Here is a 25,515-nt window from a genome sequence, read left to right as displayed (position 1 = left end):
AGGCTGCAGTACGTCTGCCTCGCCAATTACTCGCCAATTAATTGGTAAATAGAACGCCGTGTGCCCCCAGAGTAGGCAACAGATGATAAAGGCAACCAATGAGCCGTTAGACGATTGAGCAATTGGACAAATGAGTCATCAGTCATCAGGAGAGGGCGGCCTCGGGAAGGATCGCCCCACCTTCAAGTAGAGTGAATGTAAGTGTTTATCCAAGCTATGTCCTCCATTCTCAATCTCCATTAATCTTATCTCTAGACTTCCATAATGTCTGAGAACGACCTTTCGGTCTTTGCAATTCTAACAGCCAAGGACACCAGGAATAGGGCCAACACTGCACTTTCACTCGCCCATAACGCAAGATGGTTCCAACCCGCGACTGGGGGTGTGGCAAACCAAGCTACTATTGAAAGCCGAGAGCCTACGCCGTCCCCTGAAGATGACAGCAAAGATGATGGTACCCCTATGCGCCTGGTTCTAACTTTCCCTAAGCTCATGGAGCTTGAGGATCTTAGAGAAGGAATCCAGGTAGGATCGCAAACTGCAACATCGCACGTCCTACTAGGGCATCGAGGCACACCGGGCATCAGTAGCCGACAATATAGCATCGTTGTCAATGACAAAATGCAAATATTCCTGAATGACCGGTCCAAGCATGGGACAGCAGTCGCCTACAATGATGTAAATGCGGACCAGTATCGGAAGCATGAGACCTGGATCCTGGCGTACGAACCTGGCGCGCGAGATCCCTTTGGTCCCATTACTATTCATACTGGAGGTGTAACCATCGGTATCGAGTTTCCAAATCATAATGGCTCGGATGAAAGATACATAGAGAGCCTACGTGCGCTCATAAAGAGAACCAAGGGAAATGCAGTACCAGGCATTCAAGGGCTCGACATAACAAGCCCCCCCGAGACAGAGCCACCCAGTAGAGCCCAAATCGCCACTGGAAGCCTAATTTACTTCAAGGACCAGGAAATAGGGACAGGTACGTTCAGCAAGGTGTACACACTGATCAGGGCTCGCGACGGCAAGGTTTTTGCTGGCAAGGTAGCCTTGCCGCCCACGAACGTGAGGAAGAGACGCCGCGGTGAGATTGACCCTGAGTGGTTAAGACGGATCCGAAATGAGTACACAATCATTAAAGATCACCCACATGTACGTTCCTATCTATTTTTTGTTGCTAGAGATATAAAAAAAGGGGGGGAATTCCGGGACAATATTTCCCCCTTTGCTGACCAAGCGGCAGCCCAACATCGTCCAAGTGATTGAGCTGCGTGAAAGGCCCGAAGTCATGATAGTCATGCCCTACTTTCCATGCGGAGATATGGCGCACGCTGGAATCCTCGCTGAGTCAGAGCTTGTAACCGCTGTCGGCCAAATCATTGACTGCCTTGCGTTCTTGCATAGCCACGACATTGCGCACCGTGACATCAAGCCGGAGAACGTGCTATTCGAGGAAGAGCCATACTTCAAGGTTGTGCTTACCGATTTCGGCCTTTCTAAAGCCATCACAGAGACAACTTTCCTCAAAACGTTTTGTGGGACGTACAAATACTGCGCCCCTGAGTTATTCCAGCCCGGGAACACGTATAACACGTCTGCTGACGTCTGGTCCTTGGGCGTTATGGCTCTTGAGTGGCTGTATGATCTCCCACAAGCACCACCGCTTCCCAAAGCCCGCAATCTACCTGAGAAATGGCGTACTTGGAATGCAACCTGGGTGGACAGCCTTGTCACCTGGCTGGTCGACCAGGGGTCGGGGACGAGCCTCGAAATGCTACAGGGCATGTTGAACGTGAACCCAGAACCTCGGTATACAGCAAAGGCTTGCCTTAAGATGGGCATGGAGAAAGACTTATTCCAACGGCGCTTGGACGACGGGCTAGTATGTGCTGTGGACAGCGCGCCGAACACACCAGGACACGAAGCAGAGGGACACGAAGCAAAGGGACAGGAGAAAAGCGACACGAAGAAAAGGGGGACAAACAGTTAAAGTATTATAGCAATTCAACTAGATAATGACATAGTGTAAAGCAATCACCTAAAGGTCCTGGCGAAAGACGCCTTCTCTACTATTTAACACCCCCAACTATCTAAGTCTATCTCTAGCGCACAGGGGTAAACGCGAATATAGGTCAAGAAGGAACCTATGCACTTCATTCCTGGTAGGGCTATACTAGGTTTTCTCTACTAGACGGTAAGGTATATTCTATTGAGACTAATAATCTTAAAGGGTTTAATAGTATAAGAATACCTTTATACTTTATTTCTAGTAGAGCTATACTAGGTTTTCTTTACTAGATAGTAAGGCGCATTCTATAGAGACTATCGATATTAGAGGGACTAACAGCACGAGGACACCTAAAGAACACACACTGATTGGCTCTATATAAATACTACTATCCTATCAAGCCCTTCTACCATACGCTCCTGTCTAATTCTCTTCTTCTCTTTTTCTCTTAATTACTCTCGACTACTCTCGACTACTCTCGACTACTCTCGACTACTCTCGACTACTCTCGACTACTCTCGACTACTCTCGACTACTCTTAACTACTCTCTTCTTAATATAAAGAATATATTACTATTATAATATTATATATATCTATTAATCTATATAACAATCTTATCTTTAACTAATAGTATTATATCTTACTCCTACTACTACTACTACTACTACTACTACTACTACTACTACTACTACTACTACTACTACTACTACTACCACCAAATACATACCCCCCCTTTTATCAATGTAATCTAGCTATAGAAGTAAAGTTATTAGTCTAGAGCCTAGATTAAGATAGTTATAGAACTTAAGTTAGTCTATATTAGAGTTTAGATTAGAGATAGCTTATAAGAATTAGATGGGAACTAGATTCGATAAAACTAGATTCGATAAAACTAGATTCGATAAAACTAGATTCGATAAAACTAGATTCGATAAAACTAGATTCGATAAAACTAGATTCGATCAAGGTAGTTTTATAGAAGGATTAGATGAAACAACTAGATCGATAAAAAAAGTATAGAGATCTACGTCCAAGTAAGGTGAGAATATAAGGTTAGGTTAAGGCAACGTCAAGTAATGAAGGAACTATATAGATCATGTAACAACCCATGTTATATAGGCGAGGGAGAGGGAGAGGGAGAGGGAGAGGGAGAGAGAGACGGAGCGGGAGGGGTAAGAGGTAAGAGGGGGAGGTGGGGGGAGGGACTATGGATATGGTATGCGACAAGAGGCCGAAGGAATACCTGATATCATGCAAACCCCACGCGCAACTTGGAGTGGGCGATTTTAAATCTCATTCATGTATATACATAGCTTGTTTTTCTTTACAAGGAAAAAAACACAGCGCTCGCTGGCTAATGTACAGGTTTCCCTCTCTTCGGGTTTGAGGGTGTATGAATTTAGACCGACGATGCTTCGGGACCAGAGGAAGAGAGAGAGATGGCGAATGGGAGAGAAATGCATGTTCTACTTGTTCGACGCCGCGTCGTCCTTCTGCACCGGGTTCGTGCCAGCGGGGATCTTCGAGTCCGACTTGAGCACTTCGGCTGGGTTATCTGCGACACGTTAGCCTACCACAACACCACAGATATCTTTTCCCTTTCGATATCAAAGTTAGTACTGACCGTGCCGCGCATACAGACTCCACTCCTCGTCGCCATACGTCCCGACTTTCCCCTCCTCAACCTCCTTCCTCGTCAGGGTCAGCTTGCCCTTTGGCAGGCCCATACTGCCCAAGAACTGCACGCTGTCCTTCCACTCCTTGTCCTTCCTCTTGCTATCCCAGCCAAGTTCACCGGCCATGAGATCGATGACCTTGGGCAGGGCCTCGAGCGCCGCCTGCGCGTTCAGAAACGCCAGACGGGTGCGTCGGGCGAGGACATCGACTGCTGTGCATGCGTATTCGTGGCGCACGGCGTAGCGCACTTCGCCGTCGACGTAAGGGTAGAGAGCGGAGATGCGCTGCCCACGCACGGGGAAGCGCTGTTCGGTGGGTGCGGAGAGCGCGGCGACGGTCCAGGCGCGGTCGCCGTAGGATTCGCAGAGGTGCTTGGCAATGTCCGTCTCGATGCCGTAGTGCTGGATGAGGTTGATGAAGAGCGTCTTGGAGAAGCCATGGGCGCCGACAAGCCGGACGCGGTGCGTTTGGCAGGAGCCGTCGAGGGTGGTGTCGTCGAGGAGGCTTGTGCCGGAGATGCGCGGTGGATCGCCAAGGGGTCGCGGGGTCAGGTTGAACTCCTTGATTGCTTCGTTCACAGCATCTTCAGCCATTTCACGGTACGTAGTCCATTTACCGCCGGAGCAGGTGAGAAGGCCAGCAGGTGAGGTGGTCACGAGGTGATTCCGAACGAGACCTTCTGTTTTCTTGGCCTTGGGATCGCGGACAAGAGGACGGATACCGGACCATGCTGCAAGGACGTCGCCGCGTCGGACGTTGATCTCGGGCTGTAGATATCTTCGGATTTCCGATAAAATCCAGTCGATTTCTTCTTCACCCGCGACGGGATTCGCGGCAATCTTGGTGGGTGCATCAGTGGTGCCGGCAATGGTGTTGCCTTGCCATGGGAGGAAGAAAATAACGCGGCCGTCGGAAGTAGAGGGATCGATGAGACCCATGTCAGAGGGAGAATAGTAGCCAGGGAGAATGATGTGAACACCGGACGAGGGCGCGACGATATCCTGAACAGTAGGCTCATCGAGCTTGCGGATAGCGTCGCAGAACGGACCTGTTGCGTTGATGACGCCTTTTGCGCGGATGGAGAATTCGTCAGCAGCCTTGCCATCCTTCTCTCTCACAATGTCCTTGACACGCGCGCCGTTGATTCGCCCTTCAGCATTCTTTTCAAGGCCAGTAACTTCGAGATGGTTGACAACAGTGACGCCGTACAGAGCCGCGGTCATTGCTAGAGAGACATTCATGCGAGAATCGTTGTGTGCACCATCTGTGCCTATTAGCAAAACCCAATATCAAAAAATCGATGACTTAAATTACCGTAGTATACCAACGCCCCAAAGAGGTTATCCTTCTTCAGCATAGGAAACGCCTCCAAGGCCTTGCTCTTGGTCAAAAAATAACTCGTCTCGATATTCTCGCTGCCAGCCAGGAAGTCATAAAACTTGGTGCCAGCCCAGAAGTATGGCGCCTTCCACCACGTATCAACCGGAATCATGATTGGCAACCAGGACGATAGATGGGGTGCCGTGTCGAGAAAGTACCGACGTTCGCGCAGTGCTTCCTTTACGAGCTTGTATCTACTCTGATTAGCTTTACTGGCATGGCAGGACGAGTGCGAAAGCGTACTGTGAATAGTCCAACTCCCAAACAGCCTTTTCAAGATACCGCACTCCACCATGCACCAACTTCGTACTCTTGCTACTCGTGCCACTGGCAAAATCGTCCCTTTCCACAAGCGCAACCCTCAACCCTCTCGTCGCAGCATCAAGCGCAATGCCCGCACCTGTGGCACCGGCGCCAATGACAAGCAGATCATACTCCTCGCCCGCAGCGCTTCCGCCTGTACTCTTCTTCTCATCCTCTCCCTTCGCACCTAGCCACGATTTCACTTTGTCAACTCCCTGTGCGACATTCTCAACAATTCCCGCGCTCCTCTTCAGGTCTGCAATCTGCTCTTCCCGGCTCTTGATTCCCGGAAACTGCGGCGGACGAAACACACCACCCTCACCGTACGTGGGAGGCGGAACAGCAGCGGCTTCGCTACCTGGTATTGAACGGGGACGGTAAGCGACGTACAACGCGCCTGATCCGACAGCAGCGGCGGCGACAGTATAGGAGAGGCCACGGAGGACGCGGCCACGAGTGGCCATTGTGAATTACGTGGTGGAAAGTCGCTCCAAGAGAGGAGCAGTCGTGGTAGCGAAGACGGAAGAGAAGACGAGTCCGACGCAGGTGTTTGAAGATGGAATGCGGCGCCGTTGAAGCTCAGGCTCGGACGTGGAACTGACCAGGGTGTATCGGGGTGGATCGCAGAAGCGATTGAATGGGGAAGTATACCCGGCCCAATAGTGGATGGATGGTGAGAAGGCTTTGCGCAGAGGTGTCAGTTCCGATGAAGTGTACAGTGGTATAAATTGGCGCCAAGCTCCCGCGAGGGGACATGTGAATGCTCCACCACGCTCGGTCAATGTATATCACAATGGTATAATTTTTCCGAGCACCAAAGCAGCGGGTAGCGAGATGCAGTCATGAGGAGGAGAGTATTCGGCACAGCACGGCAGAGCTGTGACAGTCGAGCGTAACGTGGAGCGAGGGAGGATTTGCATGACGCCGCCGCCACACAAAGAGCGCAAATGGATCACATCGAGATCCGGGCGGCGTCGGCTGAACACCGGTTGGCACGAGTCCCAATCCGGTTAGACAGCTGCGTCTAAACCTTCGTTTCTCGGCCGGATATCCTTGACAGCGCGACGTCCTACGATACATCCAGTACACGAGAAGGAAGAAATTCAGGAAACAACCAACTCTGGCGCATATGTGTGGTTCAAGTGTACTAGAGCTGTTTCAACAAGCATCTAAAAGCCTCGAGAATGAGCACTGGCAAAACGCCAGACGACCGGTGCGGAGCTCGAGGACGACATGCCTCCGGGATTGGGCTTGGAGAGAAAGGCTTATTTGTTATGTATAGGTCGCCACTGTGATTGTGTTGATGGCTCAGTCTGTCAGTTATCATCCCAATTACATAGGGCTAGCTTCATGGTGTTGTCGAGCGTACTGTAGCAAACATACTTGTCAAATGTCAAAGTTGTTAGCCATGCCAGTCATCATCTCACATCAATCACGTTTGAGCAATCAACACATTGCACAGTTTGGGGAAAGATCAATCTTGATTGGTATATACTAGAAGGCAACTAAAGCTGAGTGCATTTTCTAGAAAGCTCCTTGCGGAGTTGAGAGGTAATAACACATCATAGTCGTTGAATCGTGAAGAAGCCGTAGCTATGAGGGTATGGTGATATTCCGCCTGCGCCAATTGAGATATAACCGCTAATGTAACAGTTAGAACAGTCTCTGATTGAAGTCAAGACAAAGAGGAACGTACCATCCTGATGTGAAGATCAAGCCATCAACTTAGATGGACTCCTTGTTGGCCTTGGCAGCACCATCGTGCTTCGACTCGTTGATCTTGTCTGAGGCGGCATCGAGAGCACCTGAGGCACGACCGGTGAGCGAAGTGTCGCCAGCGTTGCCCTTGGCTTGCTCCTTGTTGGCCTCCTTGGAAGCAGCAGCGGCGTTGCCCTGGATGGTCTCCGAGACGTAGTTGACGGCGTTCTTGGCAGAGTTGGTGACCTGGCCGACGATGCCCTCGTTAGGCTTGTCAACGTTGGGGGCAGACATTCTGATTGAGGTTGAGGTTGTTTAGAGGTTTGGTTTGAAAGTTGTTTGTTGAAGTTGTGGATGAGAGTTAGATGGGATTGTGTGATGGAGAAGAGAGAGAGGGTAGGGTGCAAAGAGAGACTTATATAGTGATGGCAGCCTACGCAAAAGTTGCTCTGAGCTTGGACAGCAGCCTGGACGGGTGGGTGCGGCTTGTGAGTGAATCGCACCTGCCACAGTTTGTTGTTGTGGCTCTCCGTGAATTAGGCAAGGGCGGCCAGTTCTCAGTAGTCACTTCAGCGCTTATTCGACCATATTGCGTCATTAGATTGGGTCTTCACGCAACGCCGCAGTCCACAAGTAGGCAAACGCGGTTAATGCAAATTGCAGAGTCAAAAGATGCTAAACTGCCCTTGGATCAGATCGCGATTCCAGAGCATTCGCAGCGAATGGACGGGGGCAGAAGGGCGTTCGGTACTAGGTAAGTCGGTATTGTGCCCCGCCACTTGCTTACGGCCCTTTTCCATTGTTTTGGTTGTGACGTCACTATGAGGCGGGGCAGCTGAGACCCCTCCATTGCTCCTCCCCATCATGGAAGCTCTGAACGTTTGACGCATCGTGGCCAGTCACAGTCGGGCAGGAGCGACACATGACGTACACCAGGGCTGGAAAGAGTCAAGCCACAACACCCCCCAAATATGGTTGTGCAGGTGTGTATTTGTGCATGTGTGGCATTTTGTGCATCTTGTGCAAGTCTGGACGCGTCTGATGAGCCCATTTCGCCATTTTCTCCATCCTTTTTTCCATGGACGCACCCCTGCCTTCCTTCCCTGTTCAATGTTGAATCACTGCTAAGCTTGGAAGGCGTTGGGCTGCATGCAGCTGTCACTTGTTCCTGCTGCATCTGGCCGAATCGCTCGATCTGCCACCACCACTTGGCAATCACCTGGCTACTGGTATTATTGTATGCCTTCTGTAAGCGGTGCAATAGATGCTGCCTCAGGCCCACATGTCATTCATTGGCCGCTTTGCCCGCTCGGCTGGAAGTATGGCCGGGTGCCGCTTCATACTACCACCAAGTGCAACGCTTGTCTATTATCGACGAGGCGCTTCGTATCGAGGACATCAATTCAAACTCATCGTCATGACCCATTTATTGGCCACTCTCTCCAAGCCCCATGTTCCCTGTCTCTGTTACCACATCGTGATGTCATTGTTTTGGGAGCGCGTATCCCTCTGTTGACGCTCCTGGCATGTGCCATTCCTGACCTGGAGAGAGACCTACCTACCACCTTCTCAACCTCCCTGCTTGGGGACTAACAAGGGACACGTTCTATCTTCTTGACAGCACAGTCACCAGGGGACACATATACACCACTTGAACACGAACATAGACTGGTTGAGAAAACTGTGATCTATTGAGAAACATCATACATCGACATACTCCGTAATCTACCGCTTACATGACAATCAGACTTGAATCACCAGCTTCGTCCCCGATACACCAGCCCTCAGCGTATCGAGCGCCTTGTCCAGACTTTCAAATCCTCCTTCGACCAACTCCACCTTCGATCCCACTCCATACTCCCCACTCGCCAGCTTCTCCTTCAGCCATATCTGTCCAATATAGTCAAAGTGCTTGCTTCGTTCCGTCGGCTCGTCAGGACACTTCACAAACTTGACAGCGACACCAGGCTCTCGCGGCGAATCTGGCTTAAAGATGGACGCCGGCGCCGACGCCAGCACCGGCTCCTGCCCATCCTTGAACTCCTTCAGCACATCCAAGATCTGCCTGGTGCCACCAGCAGCATCATACGCATGCTTCAGCACCAGCCCATCCTCGCTCGCCGCAGCGACAATCTGCTGCACCACATCCGCGTCCTTGTAGTCAAACAGCCGGCTCGCACCCAGCGTCTTCAAGAACCCATGGTTCTTCGCACTCGCAGTCACATACGTCGTGATGCCCATGATCCGCGCAACCTGCACCATCGACGCGCCCACACTCGCCGAACCGCCCCAGATTAGCAGCGCCTTCTTGTCCGTCGCCGTATATCTTCCATCCAGCGGCAGCCCAGCCGTGTAGATCCCGTTCATAGCCGTGTAGGTCGCCATTCCCAGCGTGCTTGCCTCCACAAGTCCCATGTTTTCCGGGATGGCAGTCACCATCTCCTTCCACACACATGCATACTTCTGGAACGCGCCGTAGTCTGGCTTGCCCTTTTCGTAGAAGCTCGGTGCGAAGGCTGTGACGCGCGTGCCGGGCTGCGGGTAGCTGGACGGCACCGCGGAGCCCACTGCGACGACGATGCCGCCGATATCTGAGCCGACGATTGACGGGTAGTCGATGGCTGGGAAGCCCCGGTCGCGCTGCATGTAGTCGATGGGGTTCAGCGCGAGGGCATGCACTTCGATGAGGATGTCGTTGGGGCCAGGCGTGGGCGTGGCACGCTGCTCGAAGGTGAAGCTGTGAGTATCCTTGTCCACGAGGACGGCGGCGGTGTGTGTCTGTGGCGCCATTGCAGATCGCTGCGGTGGTGGGATGATTGAGTTGTAGATGTGATTATGTAGTACACTTGATTGGAACTGAATTGTGTGAATGCTTGGAGTCATGAACGAAGCATCCCAGCATCCTCTTTATATATCCCTCCATCCATGCCATGCCCACAGGATATGATTATTGCGGGCCTCCTCTTCGGCCCCGATATCTCCATTCATCCAGCAAATCAACTGATTAACTGATCGACAAACCAAAATAACCAACCAAACTCTCCACAAGCCGTTATACAATTCCACCTCCCACAATACACCGACGCAAACCATTCCTCTTCCACCCTCTAGTCTGGCCCGAATACACCGACTGTCCAATCGATCATGACTGGATTGCCCTTGTGTAGTTCGCCAGGGCGTCGGGGTGTCGGTCGTGTGGTTTTGGGGCCAATGAGTGGGTTTTCCGATGGCCGAGATGGCCGAGATGGCCGAGGAGGTGGATGGGTTGTGGACGGGTGCCTGAGGCAGGAGATGGAGATGTCAGGGCCGAGACGGAGCCGGGGGTTAAGTCCGAGGGCTGGAAGGTAAGGTTCGTGTTCGTTGCTTGATATGTATGCTATTAAGTCACTGGTGATTACTTGTGCCCCCGAAGTCGCAAGTCTTGCTCGCTTTGCTAAAGGTCGTCGATCTTGCTTTTCACATAACTATCCTGCCTGGCCATTCTAGAAGAGCAGAGACGAACAGAACAAAACAGATCAGATCAGATCAGATCAAGCTGGACTGCTCTGCTTTGGTCGATTGCAACAATGCACTGGAGATGACTGATCTGTGTCAAGGTTCGAAATGTATCTACATAGTAAAAAAAGGGGAGAACGCCCTAATGCATTTGACTCGTTTTTGTACATCTATCTATATCTTACAATCCGGGGATGTATGTGTGCTTCATCGTATCAACAAGTGATGCTCACGAAGACGCTGGCTTCGACGCCTTGGGCGTCTTCTTGCCGATATTCCAGCCCCATCCTCGCAGTGTCTTGACGACCTTTGGTGTCACGGCCGCGGTCAGGGGCACGCGGAAGAAGATGAAGGATTTGTGGATGGCGTAGGCCAGGGCCAGCTGTGTCCAGAGAGCTACATGGCAAAGTTAGCATGGTGCATCTAGGCATCACTCGTCAGACACCGGGAAAATAGCTTACTAGCATCCGAACCCTCATTCGCCTTCTGCGCATCCTCAACCTCCTGCGTAAAAATGCCCTCCTTCACCGCCACAGCGCGCTTCTCCCCCTCACTCGCCCCCTTGCCCGTAATCGCCTCAACCGCCTTATCGCCCTGATGTCTCCCGGCCTCGGGCGCGACCAATCTAACGACATCCCAGAACGCCCCAATCACGACGTGTTCGGCGTGCCCGATGCGATCCGTGCCCAACAACCGGACGGCCAGAAAGCAGAACGGGAAGTCGAGCGCGGAGAGCGCAAAGTAGACGCCTAGCGCGCTGTAGCCGTACTCGCGCGACAGCTTCTTCAGGCGTGCGGATAGCGAGCTGGGCTCTGGGCTGCCGAGCTGGGCGGTTGGGTTGGGGGTTGAGCCGGGGGCGGCGGGTTTGCTTGCTGCGTGCGGTGGTTTGCTGCTGTTGAAGCGGATGCGGAGCGGGTGGCGGGAGGTGAAGAAGAGGGGGCGTGGTCGTGCGGGCGCGGGTATGTGTGATGTTTTGGAGTGGGCGGTTATTCTTGTTGCGGTGAAGAAGCTGCGTCGTGGGAGGGTTGAGGAGAGCGTGGTAGTGGTGGAGGAGGGCTGGGGGGCCCAGGCGAGGGCTTTGAGGAGTCGTGAGGTCTTCGTCATGTCGCGAAGTTTAGATGCGACGACGATAGCTCTGCGAAGTTGGGGAGATAGAGAGAGTGTGTGTGTGAGGTTTGGAAGTTTGCAAGGACCCTTAAAGCTGGCGATGATGAGAGTTACCTAAGTGACGTTGGCTTAGCCCTACTCTTGGCGTCTCCACTAAAATTTGAGTGTATCAATTCTTCATTGTTACCGACTGCTGGAACGTGATGCACCATTCTCTTGAATGAAACAGTCTCTACAGCTATCGCCCTCATTACTTCATGATCTGGATGACAATAAGCGTATAAAACATCAGCCATAGCATCACGATGCGGAACCTCCGCATATCACGACACTCTGCGCCAATTTTTCCGGACCAGCTTCTCCCACTAACTGCAACTGCGTGGGATACAACCACAGACGGCGTAATCTGTGCCTTTGGACCGTCACCACTAGAGGCTGTCATTGAACTGAAACGCTACACTGCCGAAGGTAAACAAGGTGCCCACACTATTTCCACCATCGCAACTTGGGACGCGCCATGTCCGAACCCAGATCTGGACTGTGACAGGATCCTGAGCCTGCACTTTCTCACCGACACATCTAGTGTATGTCTTGTCCTGGCAGGAGGGGATATTGTGCTTGTCCGAGAACAGCCGCTTCCGGGGGAAGATGCCATCGAAATCGTAGGATCGGTGGATGCTGGAATTTCGGCTGCTGCGTGGTCACCGGACGAGGAACTGCTCGCCCTGTCAACGAATGCCGGGACTCTAATCTACATGACCAAGGACTTTGATGCCGTTGTCAACATCACTCTGACCCCGGACGATGTGAAGGTATCCAACCATGTCTCTGTCGGCTGGGGCAAATCAGAAACGCAGTTCAAAGGCAAAAGGGCCAAGGCACTGCGCGATCCTACCATGCCTGAACATGTAGATGAGGGTGTCCTCAGCGCTTTGGATGATCGGTCTACGTCGATAAGCTGGAGAGGTGACGGCGCTTATGTAGTCCTCAACACTGTTGAAGACGAGAAGCGCCGCATGCTCCGGGTGTATTCTCGAGATGGTGTCCTAGACAGTGTTAGTGAGCCCGTAGACGGCTTGGAGAGCGCACTCAGCTGGCGACCGTCGGGAAATTTGATCGCAGGGATACAACGAAGGAATGAGCAGATTGATGTTGTTTTCTTCGAGCGGAACGGGCTTCGTCACGGTGAATTCAGTCTGAGATTGAAACCGGAAGAACAAAAGGAGCTTGGCAGCTCCATCGAGCTCCAGTGGAATGTTGATTCTACCATCCTTGCCGTGTCGCTGGCGGACAGGGTGCAGTTTTGGACCATGGGAAACTACCACTACTACCTCAAGCAAGAAATCCGCACAGTTGCCGATGCGAGAAGTGGAAGCCCTATGGGCGTAAAGTGGCATACTGAAAAGCCCCACAAGGTCACGATTTACAATGCAGGTATGGAGCAGTGTAGTCCCGTCAACATGCGTGTGACTGACCAGTAATCAGAGCGCCTCCAAGACATTGAATTCGAGTTGATGTCACACATTGGTTCTACTTCGCCTCCTCACGACCATGGACTTGTTGCAGTCATCGATGGTGGTAAGTCCAGATCGCGCTCACTTATGCAACGGGATCTAAATCTATCTAGCAAACCTGAAACTCACTCCGTTGCGTCTGGCAAACGTGCCGCCACCGGTGTCACTGCACGAGGTGGCCGTAGACGGCAGCATCAAAGATGTCGCTTTGGCGCCGTCGGGGAGAAAAGTCGCTGTTCTGACGCATGATGAGGTCTACACGTACGACTATCTTGACTCAAAGCGACCGCGTATGCCAAGACTGCTTTCGCGCCGTAAGATCAAGTTGCAAAGCGCAATACCCCGGCAGATAGTCTTGAATGACAATGACTGGCTCTTCGTGATTGCTGATGACCTTTACTCGAACGCTAGTCTTTGCTGGCGGGGTGAAGGTTCAGGGGATATCGAGCTTGCTGGTACATTTCCCCTGGATGGAAACATCAGCGGTATGAGTCTGAGCTCCGATCTTCAGCATCTCTGCCTCACGGAGCCAGACGGCAAGGTCAGTCAGTATGAGACCCTTACCGGTGAGATGGAGCGCCAGCCAAGTGAGAACATTCCCGCAAGCGTGTCATCGGTGAGGGTTACACACACGCTTGGAGAGGTGGAAAATGTTGGACATATCGCTCGATCGGAATCAGCCGACAGCGTTTCCTTTGGTCTCACCAATGGTGGAAACTTGTATGCGAATGAAAGGCTGATAGCTCGAAACGCCACCTCCTTTCTTGTCACGTCCGCACACCTCATCTTCACCACCACACAGCACTTGCTTAAGTTTGTCCATCTTTCATCAAGAGGTAAGTCCCCGTCTGGTGTCCAGAGATCCAAGGAGCTAACTGTGCTAGACATGGAAGTACCGGCAGATGAACCTGAACTGGATGAGCGATGTCGAAGGATAGAGCGTGGTGCTCGCCTGGTCACGGCCATGCCTACGGCCTACAGTATTGTCTTGCAGATGCCTCGAGGCAATCTAGAGACTGTGTTTCCAAGAGCCATGGTCCTGGATGGCATACGCAGAAACATTGACAAGATCGACTACAAAGAGGCTTTTCTCGCCTGTAGGGCCCAGAGAGTTGACATGAACATACTTTATGATCACGCCCCGGATCAGTTCCTCCAAAATGTCGGCGCATTTATCAAGCAACTCAACAATGCCGGCTATCTCGATCTGTTCGTTTCACAGCTAAGGGAAGAGGACGTTACAGTTTCCATGTACCGCAATACGTCCAAGGATACATCATCTGATCCTTCTAAGACGTACGCGGCCGTCAATGGAACCAGTCTCCCTGGTACAAAAGGGGGCTCGGCAATTAGTGGCAAAATCAATCGCATCTGTGATGCCATTCTGCAAGAGCTCAGCGAGACACCAGACCTCAACATGCAGAACATAATTACAGCCCACGTCTGCAAGAGCCCACCAGACCTGGAAGCTGGTCTCACAGTCGTGGGTGACATTCGTAGTAAGTCTCGATCAGGTGGTCACGACAGTAATGTATACTTACCAAAGCAACAGAGAACGACAGCGAACGAGCTGAAGCGGCTGCTGAGCACATCTGCTTCCTCGCCGATGTCAACCATCTTTACGATCATGCACTGGGCTTATATGACCTCGAGCTCACGCTCCTCATCGCCCAGCAATCCCAAAAGGACCCCCGAGAATACCTCCCATACATGCAATCCCTCCAAGAACTCACACCCCTTCGCCGCTCCTTCGAAATCGACGACAAACTCGGTCGCCGTGCCAAAGCCCTCGGCCACCTCTACTCCATCCCCGCATTCGACGAATTCAAGTCCTACGCCCAGAAACACGAGCTCTACCCCCAAGCCCTCGAACTCGTCAAATACACCCCCGACCAACTCAACGAAATCATGCGTCTCTACGCCGACCACCTCCACGCCAACGACCGCTTCCGCGACGCCGGCCTCGCATACGACTTCCTCCAAGACCACGCCGCCGCATCCCAATCCTACGCCCTCGCCCACCTCTGGCGCGAGGCCCTCACCACAGCCCAACTCGTCCCCTACACCCCCGACGCCCTCCACGCCCTCGCCTCCTCCCTCTCCGACTCCCTCATCGAAACAAAAGACTTCGCCGCCGCCGCCACAATCCACGCAGACTACCTCTCCGACATCCCCGCCGCCGCCCGCCTCTTCTGCCGCGGCACCCTCTTCGCCCACGCCCTCCGCCTCCTCACCCTCCACGCCCAACCCTCCCTCATCCCCTCCATCATCGACACCGCCCTCATCGACGCCTCCGCCTCCATCACCGAACTCCTCGCCGACATCCGCACCCAACTCGCCCTCCAAATCCCCCGCATCCGCGAACTCCGCGCAAAGAAAACTTCCGACCCCCTCGCCTTCTACACCGGCGATCCCACGTCCAACGACGCCTCCGCACACGATATCCCAGATAACGTCTCCCTCGCCCCAACCTCCACCTCTACCTCCGCAGGCACGTTCCTGACCCGCTACACGGCGCGCAGTAATGCCAGCGGCAGCACGCTCAACACCCAGACGACGCGCAAAACGAGCAAGAACCGGCGGCGGGAGGAGCGTAAACGGGCGCGTGGGAAGAAGGGCAGTGTGTATGAGGAGGAGTATCTGGTTGGGAGTGTGGGCCGGTTGGTGGAGCGGGTGAATCGGACGAGTGAGGAGGCGGGCAGGGTGGTGGTGGGGCTTGTGAGGAGGGGGATGAGGGAGAGGGCGGCGGCGGTGGAGAGGATGATGGGTGAAGTGGTGGATGCTTGTGTTGGGTGTGTGCCTGAGGTTTGGGGCGTTGAGGGGGGAGGGGAGCCGGAGAAGGAGGATGGGAAAAGGGGGATTGGGGAGGAGGAGGTTGATGGTGAGAGGCCGCAGGGGGCAGATGGGGTGTTGTGGGATTCGATGCAGGAGAGTAGAGTGAGGAGGGAGCCGCCTGTTGTAAAGGCGTTTGAAAAGTTGGGACTGATTGGGTAGTAGTAGAATTGTGTTTTTACATTTCTTTTATAGATGGTGGACTTTATATGTCTTGCGTATATGCCAACATAGCATACATGTACAGTGATGCAAATTCTACCTGCCAATCCAACTTTTTGGAATCCTCTATGGCGCCTTGTAGCCCGCCTCAGTGACAGTCTGCTTCAACGCGTCAATCGCCTTGTCTAGATCGTTGCGCTTGGGATCAGTGACGCTGACGCCCATGTGCCCGAAGCGAATATATTTAGTCGCAATCTCCTTGTGCAGACCACCGGCAAATATCACACCTTTCTTCAACAAGGGGGGCAGGACCTGCGACGGCTCCATCTTCTCGGGCAGATAGATGGCCGTCATGCCGTTGGCCTGGTTCTCGGGCTTGGAGGCCAGCTGCTTGAGGCCGAAGTCGGACATGGCCTGCTTGACCTTCTGCGAGGCCTTCTTGTGGTCTGCCCAGCGGTCCTCGATTGGGCGGGACGTTATCTGCGTGAGGGAGGTGTGCAGGGCGTGGATCAGCTGAGGGGAGGGCGTGGCGAAGTAGGACGGCTTCTTGGCCTCGTAGTTTTGCATGATGGGCAGCCAGTTCTTCCACGAGGCAAAGTATGAAGGCACGCGCGTCTTGCGCGCCTTGAAGGTTTCGATGGCGCGGGCAGAGGCCATGAGGATGCTGAGCCCGGCGGGCACACCAACGCCTTTCTGGCTGGCAGTCAGGACGACGTCAAGACCCCACTCGTCGAAGCGGAGCTCTTCGCTTCCCACGCTGCACACGCCGTCGACGACGACGAGAGTTTCAGGGGAGACCTTGTGGACGAGGGCTGCGAGGGCCTTGATCTCGCTGAGCACGCCGGTGGAAGTGTCGACGTGTGTGACGGTGAGGAGCTTGTACTTCTTCTCCTTTAGGGCCTTCTCGACGGCATCGAGCTGCGGTCTGTCGCCGATGGGGGCTTTCAGCTGTGTTGCTTTCGCGCCGTAGCACTCGAAGCAGTCGGCGAAGGAGTCGGCAAAGTAGCCGGTATGCAGCACGAGGACTTCGTCGCCTTCTTCGGTCAGGTTCGCGGCGACCTGGTCCCAGCCCAGCGTGCCGGAGCCGGATATGACGAAGGGCTGCGATTTGGGGTCGGATGTGACGAAGAGCTTGCGGAGCATGGAGAGAGCCTCGCCGAAGGTCTCGACAAAGGGGGCTCCGACATGAGATTGGCTGGGAAGGGTCGTTAGCGATATGGTGAGACAACGGAGAGAATATGTAGTGTTTGGCTTTTACCTAAAGTGACTCATGGACTGGAGGACTTCATCGTCGAACTCGATTGGGCCCGGGATGAGGAGAGTGGGGTGCTCTGGCTGTGACGACATGGTGGAATGGAGTCTGCGCGGCTGTACTGAAGAGTGAATGTGATTGTTGTTGTTGTTGTTTGTGTTGTTGCTGTGAGAAAGTGGTGGAGCGGCGCTGAGATGATTGTGTATGAGCGACAATCGTGACGTCGGTTGATGTTGGGGAGGAAGGCGCATCGGAGCGGGCAGCGTCGCAAAGGGTAGCCGCAGTCGGAGGGGCAAAGCAGCTTCAATTGGAAGGCACGAAGAGGAGGAGGAGGGGTAGTGGGAATAGCCGGGATCGCAGCTAAACCCGGGCGGACGAGATCGCTTTTCTAGGGGATGTGAGGGTGAGTGCAGCAGTCTGTTTGCGAGTCCATTTCCTATGCTGTTATTTCTACTGCTAATATTTTTACTGCTAGGGCCACCGAAGCTGCGGAGAGGCGGCATTGATAGTGACAGAGTCCGCATGGTGACGTTCTAGATGCGAGAGAGGACAATTGGAGAAAAATGGAGAATGCAACAGTAATAGAGACATAATGCAGTATTAATGATACTAAGTGAATTGTCCCCTCTCGCGGTATTGTCGGCACGCCACACATTGTGGCTGGTACATCTGTGGCGCAGCAGTGGCAGCATGGCAGCTTGCTTCTACTCAAGCTTCACCCTCACGATAGCTATCATAAGCATCTAGTCAAGCGCCCATTACCACTCTTTCTTCTGATAAACCCTCAATTACTCCGGTCTACGGCAACCGTCATCTCAAAGGCCTCACGACTGTTCTCCAATATCATCTGTGCCAGCTCACCGGCCAGGCCCGCACCATGACCGCCAGATTGGTGCTATGTCTAGGTGACCTGTTTATACCAGACAGGGCGTCAGTACGTTCTCAATTGCGCCTACTTTACCTTCAATTGTACTGACACCCTCTAGGATATCCCCGCCAAGGTCAGATTTCCAAGCACGAGTCCATACGAACCTTCCTCATCTCACACGGCTGCCTACAGTTCAAGAAGCTCCTCGCACCCGGCAAAATAGGTCAAATCCTCTGCCTGGGCAACATAACCGACAAAGACACATACGAGTTCCTCCGCGGTCTCGCTCCTGACCTACAGATTGTCAAAGGCGACTTTGACGTCGACGCCCCCAATCTCGCGCTCCAGAAAGTCGTCACGCACGGATCGCTACGCATTGGCTTCGTACATGGCCACACCATAATACCGCCCGGAGACGGCGACAGTTTGCTGATTGCAGCGCGGCAGATGGATGTGGATATACTGCTATGGGGCGGAACACACAAGTTTGAGGCATACGAGATGGAGGGCAAGTTCTTTGTGAATCCCGGGAGTGCAACAGGTGCGATGACTACGAATTGGTGGACAGAAGAGGAAGACCCTACGCCAAGCTTCGTGTTGATGGATGTGAGTTTGGCCTTTACTAATGACGGCGTTGCTCTATGCCACTCATCTGACGTGACTGCAGGTACAAGGAGACGTGTTAGTATTATACGTATACCAGCTACGCAAGGACGCCAACGGGGTGGAGAATGTCGCGGTAGAAAAGGTCTCGTTTAGAAAAGGTGGTGCATCATAGGAGGAGGCGATGGTCAATCTACAATGGAATGCCACTTGTGTGCGTACTCGGCGCATACTACAGTCATCCGCCGCATGTTGCTCAAGGTGTTCTAAACATAGCTTGTGAGATGACAAGCTGCAGGACCTCCTCTGATCCATGAGACTGTTCCCCAAGATGGCTGACCTGCTTGTGTGCTCTCTATAGAATGAATGGCAAGGTCGACCAGGACAACGCTCCCGTATACTGTGCCGAAGCCGGGAGGTATCATCGCCCGTTATGTGGCGTGGCGGGTGATACCGCTGCGTACTGTACTGTGCCCTCGACATAACATGTTGGACTGCTTGCCGCTATACTTGAGCCACCCAGTGAAGCTAGTACGCCCTTTTGTTGACGAGGTGCCAACTGAGGGGGAAGAGCTGACTGTTACAGTCAAGATACGGTCCGTCTACAGGATCCTAGCGATGGTAAGAAGGGAGAAGAGGTTACGAGGGAGGAGGGTCGGTGGGTGGTGACAAGGAAGAAGGCTTGATGAGGGCGCAATTCGGGCCTGATAGCAGTTATATGGGTGGGCGTATTGATAGCTCATCGCAATCGCAGTCTATACATCCTCATGACAATGATGATGATGGTGATCACGATCCAAATATCGGAGCCGCAAACAAAGTAAATGACGTCGCTCATATAATAACACCATAATATAATGTATGCGCATGTACCAAACGGATGTGTGTGCAACAGGTCAGGAGATTCGGTAATGATGCGAACAGTATGTTCAATGGTCGTGCTAGACTCGGACAGACATCAGTCTAGCCAAACTGGGACTAGCGCGCTAGACTATCAACTCCAAGTCGAATTACCTGCAGATCGCGCCATGGATGTTTCAAGAACGGACGCTTGGCCGGAATTTGACTTGCGCTCGCTCTGATTGGTCGGCTGCTTTGTTGCCCTTTGACCTGTCTGCCACCACTCCGAGGCCGAGCTTGTGAAAAAGCGCGTTTTACTTGCGTTTTGGCTGCAAGGCGGCGACGACGACGACGACGACCATGACGGTATGCGCAAAGCTGTCTGTCTTCTTAGCTGCCAGTCATGCCTTTGCGCATCACGAATACGTGAGTGTGGTTGTCATCTATCTGCCCATCACCAACGCCAATCTTCTCCTGCAGATAGACAGACAGACACCACAGCACTGTAGCAAAGCAAAGCAGAAAAGAGTAGGAATAAATCAGGCAATATTCCGCTGTGCGTGCGTGCGTGCGCAGCAGCAGGAGATGATGCTGTACTGTACCCACAGTCGCTGCATGGCGCCCCGTTGAAACACCAATCCATAATTGGTGCTATTGGGCATGGGCATGGCATCCCCTGTCTGGTTCAAGCTGGCTGCTATCGCTCTATCTGGCATTGTAACATGACAATTCTTCATCTCAGCTTATCAGACAAGATATCAGGATCGGATACGCTCGGTCTTGTGGGCAGAGAGGAGATGACGTGGTGATCTGGAGCTGGACCTTGAGACTGCGGGTGGTTTGGCTGGCGGGGCGAATGGTCGTGTATGGTGGTGTTACAGAAATGCTGCTGCTGTCTTCACCTTCATCCTACTCCTTGAAGATCGAATGATCGGAAGCTTGGTCTACTATGTATGGGGAGAGGAGGATTTGCCTAGGTATAATGTGTGTTCAGGTACAGTAGAATGAGGATGGTCATTCTTCGAGACGGCAACGGGGCTATAGTCGCATTTCGTCCAGTATAGTTTGCCGTCCAGTATAGTTTGCCTGCACGAACCAAGGGGTAAGGGTTATGGAGAGCAGAAGCCAATAGGGGAGATAGTGTGTTGGCATAGTTTAGACAGCCGATAATTCAAAGAAGCGTCAGTGTACTACAATTGTCTTTTTGATAATTACAGTAGCATGCTTTATCTGTAGACCAGACCAGGACAATAACGATAATGTACAGCTTGCTTGATTAATGATGACAGTGACAAGCCGTGTGGTGTGTGTGTGTGGCGTGGAACGTGCTCACATCATGGCTCATGCTTGTTGATGCCAATTTAGTAGTAAATGTCCCTCTCAGCACTAGCGCCTTGGCAACCCTGGCCCTGGCACCAATTGATTTGCCGCCTCTCCTTTTCTCCTCAAACCCTTCACTTCCTCCCTCGTATCTTCTCTCTCTCTCTCTTTCTCTTCATCATCACTTCACGCAATCCTTCTGACTCGGCAGCTTCGACGTTCGCAGCCTCGCCTTCCCATCCTCTCTCTTCACACGCCTGTCTTCGGCTTCTTCTACTCTCGTTTGTCCTCTTACTCCAGTCCTTTTCCTCTTCTTCTCTACTCTCGCTCCAGCATCTTTCTGTCTCCGCATTCAGTCGCGTCCACATCGCCCCATCCGTTTGCAGTTTTAATCAACACTTGTCGGGTATGTATTATAATCCATCTCAGGAGTCCTCGCTATGAAGTCTTCAGTCTGACCTTACTTGCTCAGTTCACGACTTAATACGACTCGAATCATCAACGCAATGTCTCTCAGATTCATCCTCCCCGTTTTAGCCGCTAGTGCTGCCGTCTTTGGTACGTACCAACCATGGGCCCGATTCGATTCGATGCCAGTAGTCGCCCAACCCCTTGGACAAAGCTAATCTCTGCCACAGCTCAAGACGAGAAATGCAGTAACTCGGCCACTACCACAATCGAGAACAATGCCGATGCCACCGGCCTATCTTCGTGTAAGACCTATACCGGCAGCATTGCCATGGCCACTGGTGTTTCTGGAGATGTGCAGATCAGCGGCCTGAAGGAAATCACTGGTGACCTCGTCGTGGAGGAGAACAATGGCATCGGCTCGTTGGGTGCCAGCGACCTCCAGAAGATTGGTGGAGAGTTCAGATTGACGGCCGACACGCAGCTCGGTTCGTTGAGCTTCCCTAAATTGACCGACGTAGACTCCCTCAAATGGGTTTCGCTGGCCAGTCTCGGCTCCATTGGCTTCACCTCGGAATTGACCCACGCCAAATCAATCACCATCAGCAACACCCAGCTTAATACCCTCGAAGGCATCAACATTGAGACTGTCGATACTCTGATCATCGCCCAGAACCCATACCTCAAGGAGATTGCCATCAAGGTCACCAACGTCTCCACTGAGCTTACCGTCCAGGATAACAACGCTGAAACCTCGGCCCAGTTTGGTAACCTTTTGTCTGCCAAGAAGCTCCAGCTTACTGCCGTCTCGATGGTCGATCTCTCATCTCTGGTTGAAGTAGAGGGCGGACTTGGCTTCACAAACAGTCTTTTCGAGAATCTGGCTTGCCCCAACTTGACGACTGTTGGTTCGCTATCCTTCACTGAGAACAAGAAGCTTAACAATGTCTCATTTCCTCTGCTCGAGAAGGTGGGCGAAGACCTTGCAGCTGGTGGCAACTCCGAACTCAAGGAACTTGACTTCCCGGAATTGACCGATGTCGAGGCTGCTGTCGATCTTGCCGGAAACTTCACCAAGTAAGTTGGACCCAAGTCGAAATCCAAGGACAATTGCTTACAATGGCGCAGTGTCACACTCCCCAAGTTGAACAAGGTTAACGGCAAGTTCAACCTCCAGAGCTCAGAGAACATCACCGACGTCTGTGACTACTATGACGGTCTGACTGGTGACGGCAAGCCTCTTCGCGGAGGAATCACTTGCGCTGGTAGCCAGGACGACCCGCAGAACCTGAACGGCAACCCCTCCAACTCTGACGAAGGCAGTGGTGCTATCAAGCTCGGCATGTCTGCCTTCCTGGGCCTGACGGGCCTTGCCATGTTCACACTGCTATAAACAAACGCTGGCACTACCGCATCCATCATCATATGCATAGACTAATACGAATACGGCGGGTATGGAGGTGTTTCTAGCACAACGACGAGGGCAACATCTAAGTGTTTATTCCCATTGTGCTTGGAGAGCGGACGTGACGTTTGAGATGTGCCACCGGTTCGCCCGCTGGTGGTGTGTGTCTCAACACATGAAAAGCATCGTGCTTTATGGCGGGCTCTTTTGGGGAATACTTTTAATCAAACGACCAGAGAACGAACAGGCAAAGGGAATCTCGCCGCGACAGCTGTGGCGGCAGGTGATGTTATGGTTTCCTTTGAAAGTCTGCTGGGAAGTTCTCTGGCCGTCGCCTTTTGTTCCATGTCTATATGCCTTAGTCCAGATTGAGCAACATGAGTCGTTTTCCTTTTTTGATCATCCACTGACAAGTGTATCCGAGTTGTTTATTGAGTGCGTGGTCAATATCACTATCCGCCTAACAGACGCGTTCTGCCTGTCTGAAGGAGGCCCTCAAGAACATGATACCTGACTCGTGTATAGTGGCTGGATGAGTCGTCTCGCCGTTGAAAGCATCCATCATCCCTGCATCCATGCTCGTCTTCCATGCATGGCCCATCTTCCATGCATCCTCGTCTTCCCATCTCCCTCCGCTCGCCTATTTATTCCATCACCCCACTCATTCCTCATCAATCGCCGCCCAGCATGCATCGTGCCGCATTGGACGGGAGAAGATGCGGTTCATCACTTTTCTGCGACGAGCACGAGTCTGAAGCAATCTTGCGCTCCAACGGCTGTGGGGCCTGCGCAACCTAGGCCTTGCTCTCTCAGAGAGAGCAGGCCACCATCACGCTCCTCGCATCCTTGTACTTTGTGCGCACTTCCAGGACATGTTTGGTAGGAAGACGACGTCCTCGTCACACAGGAATCGGCACGTCAAGAGTCATTCGCATCGCAATAACTGGCTGACTGCCTATCAACTCGCACAACGTGCAATCTAAACAGAGAGCAAAGCACATGGAGCCTCGGTTCACCCACAAGGCTGGCTGTATGTTCGTGTAGAGCGTGCAAACACTACTACTATTATCGTCACTTCTCATGTTGCTTGCCAGACAGACAGTCAGGCCAGACAGACAGCCAGACAGAAGACAGACCCAATCTGCGACCTGGCTACATGGTTGCTTGCGTGTGCTATTTGAGGATCATCACTTTGGATTCCGAGACGTCGTCACTTTTTTGACTCTTTTTGCGGCGATAATGGAGACCCGCTCAACGAATATCCTGCACAGCCAGTCTTTTCTATAGGCTATATTATACGTAGGAGGAGAGAGAACTGCGAGAAATAGATGTCTCCACCGGCTACCGCTAAGCCACGAAACGTAGATGGGTAGTAGTAACCGTTGAAACCTGCACCGCATTGCTCTCCATCCGCTCTCTATCTCTGTCTCTCTCCCGCTCGACTCGACTCCACACGACACCGGACTGAATGCCATACATAGAGAGCTTCACAGCACGCTGGATGCAGTGCAAGCTGAGTTCCCACTTCATCCCAGGTTGATCCCGCCGCGGATACTCATGGAGCCTTCCGGAGACCCTGCGCGCCGCAAACAAACTTGGTGGCCATTGACCACACACACACACACAGCAACTTCACGCAAGGGCGCCTGACTGCTACCTACTCGTCTTCACTCGCCTTGCCCTGTCGCTCCACTCAGTCTAAAGTTCCCTTTGTCTTCCTCTTTGGGGACCGTCGTACTACCTGTGATGTTCCTCGCATTCTGGGACCGTTGTAGACCTGGGATACCCCAACGGCCCTGCAACACGGCCGTGTTTATGGCATGGCGCTCCTCTCTCTCTCTCTCTCAGTTCGGATGCTAATTGGGGACCTGCTGGTGAAATACCCAAATACACACGCACACGCACACGCACACACACACACATATACACACAGACCTTTGGCTCAAGTCTATAATCTCCCAATTCGCATTCTTTTCATCTTTTGCTCTCAACATTACATAGTCCGACTCTTCTGTCTATCTTCCCCAAGTCATTGTTCTTATGCCCTCTTTCCCCCCAATTCCTACAGCTCTTTACTTGGAAAAGCCTGTACCCTCTGCAAGTCCCAAGATGGTACGCCTTCCAGATCTTGACAGTACCAGTGATCTTCACCGGTATACCTCTGGTATGCGATCAAACTCATTACCAGAGAGTGTCAATCTCCAGAGTGGTAGAACGTCGCCAGATAGCAGCAATTCATGGCACACACAATCGACATCCGCCATGGACCAGCACCCTCACGCGAGAGCATCACTTCCATCTCTGACCCTACCCTCTATCACAATGGCTACATCGCCATCACTCCAAGCTCATGCCTTCAACGGACGCTCACCTGCCCCGCGGTCGCCTGCCCCACCGATCGATCAGAAGATTACATATCTATCCACCGCAAACTACGCCCCAGCACGCCCAATCGCGCCCGTCTACGAGCCTCCCGCTCCCCGAAGCCCTCTATGCGGACCGGTACTCAGCCAAAGCCCAACCAGCACACGTGAAAGCACACGCACAACCACAAACACATCTCTCCACGCCCGCTACACCAGCGTACAAGCCAGCCGTATCAAAAAACCCACCACCACCACCACCACCACCACCAC

General features: G+C 52.7%; 9 protein-coding genes across 9 annotated transcripts; 4 read left to right on the top strand and 5 right to left on the bottom strand.

Annotated features, from left to right (window-relative positions):
- The first annotated feature begins 209 nt into the window (after window positions 1–209).
- Window positions 210–2,068, top strand: EJ05DRAFT_450850 (kinase-like protein). Its single transcript, XM_033742376.1, has 2 exons — window positions 210–1,158; window positions 1,250–2,068. The coding sequence occupies exons 1-2, from the start codon at window positions 265–267 to the stop codon at window positions 1,994–1,996; spliced, it is 1,641 nt and encodes a 546-aa protein (XP_033602214.1). The 5' UTR covers window positions 210–264; the 3' UTR covers window positions 1,997–2,068.
- Window positions 2,069–3,449: 1,381 nt separating this feature from the next.
- EJ05DRAFT_474824 (DAO-domain-containing protein) lies at window positions 3,450–4,952 on the bottom strand. The gene has a single exon (XM_033743680.1). It carries the CDS (start codon window positions 4,913–4,915, stop codon window positions 3,629–3,631), a length of 1,287 nt encoding a protein of 428 aa, XP_033602213.1. The 5' UTR covers window positions 4,916–4,952; the 3' UTR covers window positions 3,450–3,628.
- A 1,704-nt stretch (window positions 4,953–6,656) lies between these two features.
- On the bottom strand, window positions 6,657–7,821 carry EJ05DRAFT_474823 (uncharacterized protein). The gene is made up of 2 exons (XM_033743679.1): window positions 7,072–7,821; window positions 6,657–7,016 (listed from the first exon to the last, which is right to left on the bottom strand). The coding sequence occupies exon 1, from the start codon at window positions 7,365–7,367 to the stop codon at window positions 7,101–7,103; it is 267 nt and encodes an 88-aa protein (XP_033602212.1). The 5' UTR covers window positions 7,368–7,821; the 3' UTR covers window positions 6,657–7,016; window positions 7,072–7,100.
- A 938-nt stretch (window positions 7,822–8,759) lies between these two features.
- EJ05DRAFT_474822 (zinc-binding oxidoreductase-like protein CipB) lies at window positions 8,760–9,939 on the bottom strand. The gene has a single exon (XM_033743678.1). It carries the CDS (start codon window positions 9,861–9,863, stop codon window positions 8,817–8,819), a length of 1,047 nt encoding a protein of 348 aa, XP_033602211.1. The 5' UTR covers window positions 9,864–9,939; the 3' UTR covers window positions 8,760–8,816.
- A 523-nt stretch (window positions 9,940–10,462) lies between these two features.
- Window positions 10,463–11,755, bottom strand: EJ05DRAFT_474820 (uncharacterized protein). Its single transcript, XM_033743677.1, has 2 exons — window positions 11,030–11,755; window positions 10,463–10,964 (listed from the first exon to the last, which is right to left on the bottom strand). The coding sequence occupies exons 1-2, from the start codon at window positions 11,670–11,672 to the stop codon at window positions 10,798–10,800; spliced, it is 810 nt and encodes a 269-aa protein (XP_033602210.1). The 5' UTR covers window positions 11,673–11,755; the 3' UTR covers window positions 10,463–10,797.
- Window positions 11,756–11,980: 225 nt separating this feature from the next.
- On the top strand, window positions 11,981–16,183 carry EJ05DRAFT_436672 (IkappaB kinase complex, IKAP component; the record flags this gene model as incomplete). Its single annotated transcript, XM_033741759.1, has 4 exons — window positions 11,981–13,109; window positions 13,161–13,253; window positions 13,303–14,688; window positions 14,742–16,183. The coding sequence occupies 4 exons, from the start codon at window positions 11,981–11,983 to the stop codon at window positions 16,181–16,183; spliced, it is 4,050 nt and encodes a 1,349-aa protein (XP_033602209.1).
- Window positions 16,057–18,007, bottom strand: EJ05DRAFT_474819 (PLP-dependent transferase). The gene is made up of 2 exons (XM_033743676.1): window positions 17,442–18,007; window positions 16,057–17,378 (listed from the first exon to the last, which is right to left on the bottom strand). The coding sequence occupies exons 1-2, from the start codon at window positions 17,936–17,938 to the stop codon at window positions 16,310–16,312; spliced, it is 1,566 nt and encodes a 521-aa protein (XP_033602208.1). The 5' UTR covers window positions 17,939–18,007; the 3' UTR covers window positions 16,057–16,309.
- A 237-nt stretch (window positions 18,008–18,244) lies between these two features.
- Window positions 18,245–19,326, top strand: EJ05DRAFT_474817 (retrograde transporter). The gene is made up of 4 exons (XM_033743675.1): window positions 18,245–18,369; window positions 18,422–18,436; window positions 18,496–18,909; window positions 18,971–19,326. Exons 1-4 carry the CDS (start codon window positions 18,313–18,315, stop codon window positions 19,079–19,081), a joined length of 597 nt encoding a protein of 198 aa, XP_033602207.1. The 5' UTR covers window positions 18,245–18,312; the 3' UTR covers window positions 19,082–19,326.
- Window positions 19,327–21,572: 2,246 nt separating this feature from the next.
- On the top strand, window positions 21,573–22,867 carry EJ05DRAFT_484669 (uncharacterized protein; the record flags this gene model as incomplete). The annotated part of the gene is made up of 3 exons (XM_033745363.1): window positions 21,573–21,624; window positions 21,705–22,551; window positions 22,603–22,867. 3 exons carry the CDS (start codon window positions 21,573–21,575, stop codon window positions 22,865–22,867), a joined length of 1,164 nt encoding a protein of 387 aa, XP_033602206.1.
- Between the last annotated feature and the right edge of the window lie 2,648 nt (window positions 22,868–25,515).

The sequence above is a fragment of the Pseudovirgaria hyperparasitica genome, assembly GCF_010093815.1.
Source record: "Pseudovirgaria hyperparasitica strain CBS 121739 unplaced genomic scaffold EJ05scaffold_5, whole genome shotgun sequence".
Taxonomy (NCBI): domain Eukaryota; kingdom Fungi; phylum Ascomycota; class Dothideomycetes; order Acrospermales; family Acrospermaceae; genus Pseudovirgaria; species Pseudovirgaria hyperparasitica.
Note: the sequence above shows the minus strand (reverse complement) of the source record. Positions and strands in the feature narration are given on the sequence as shown.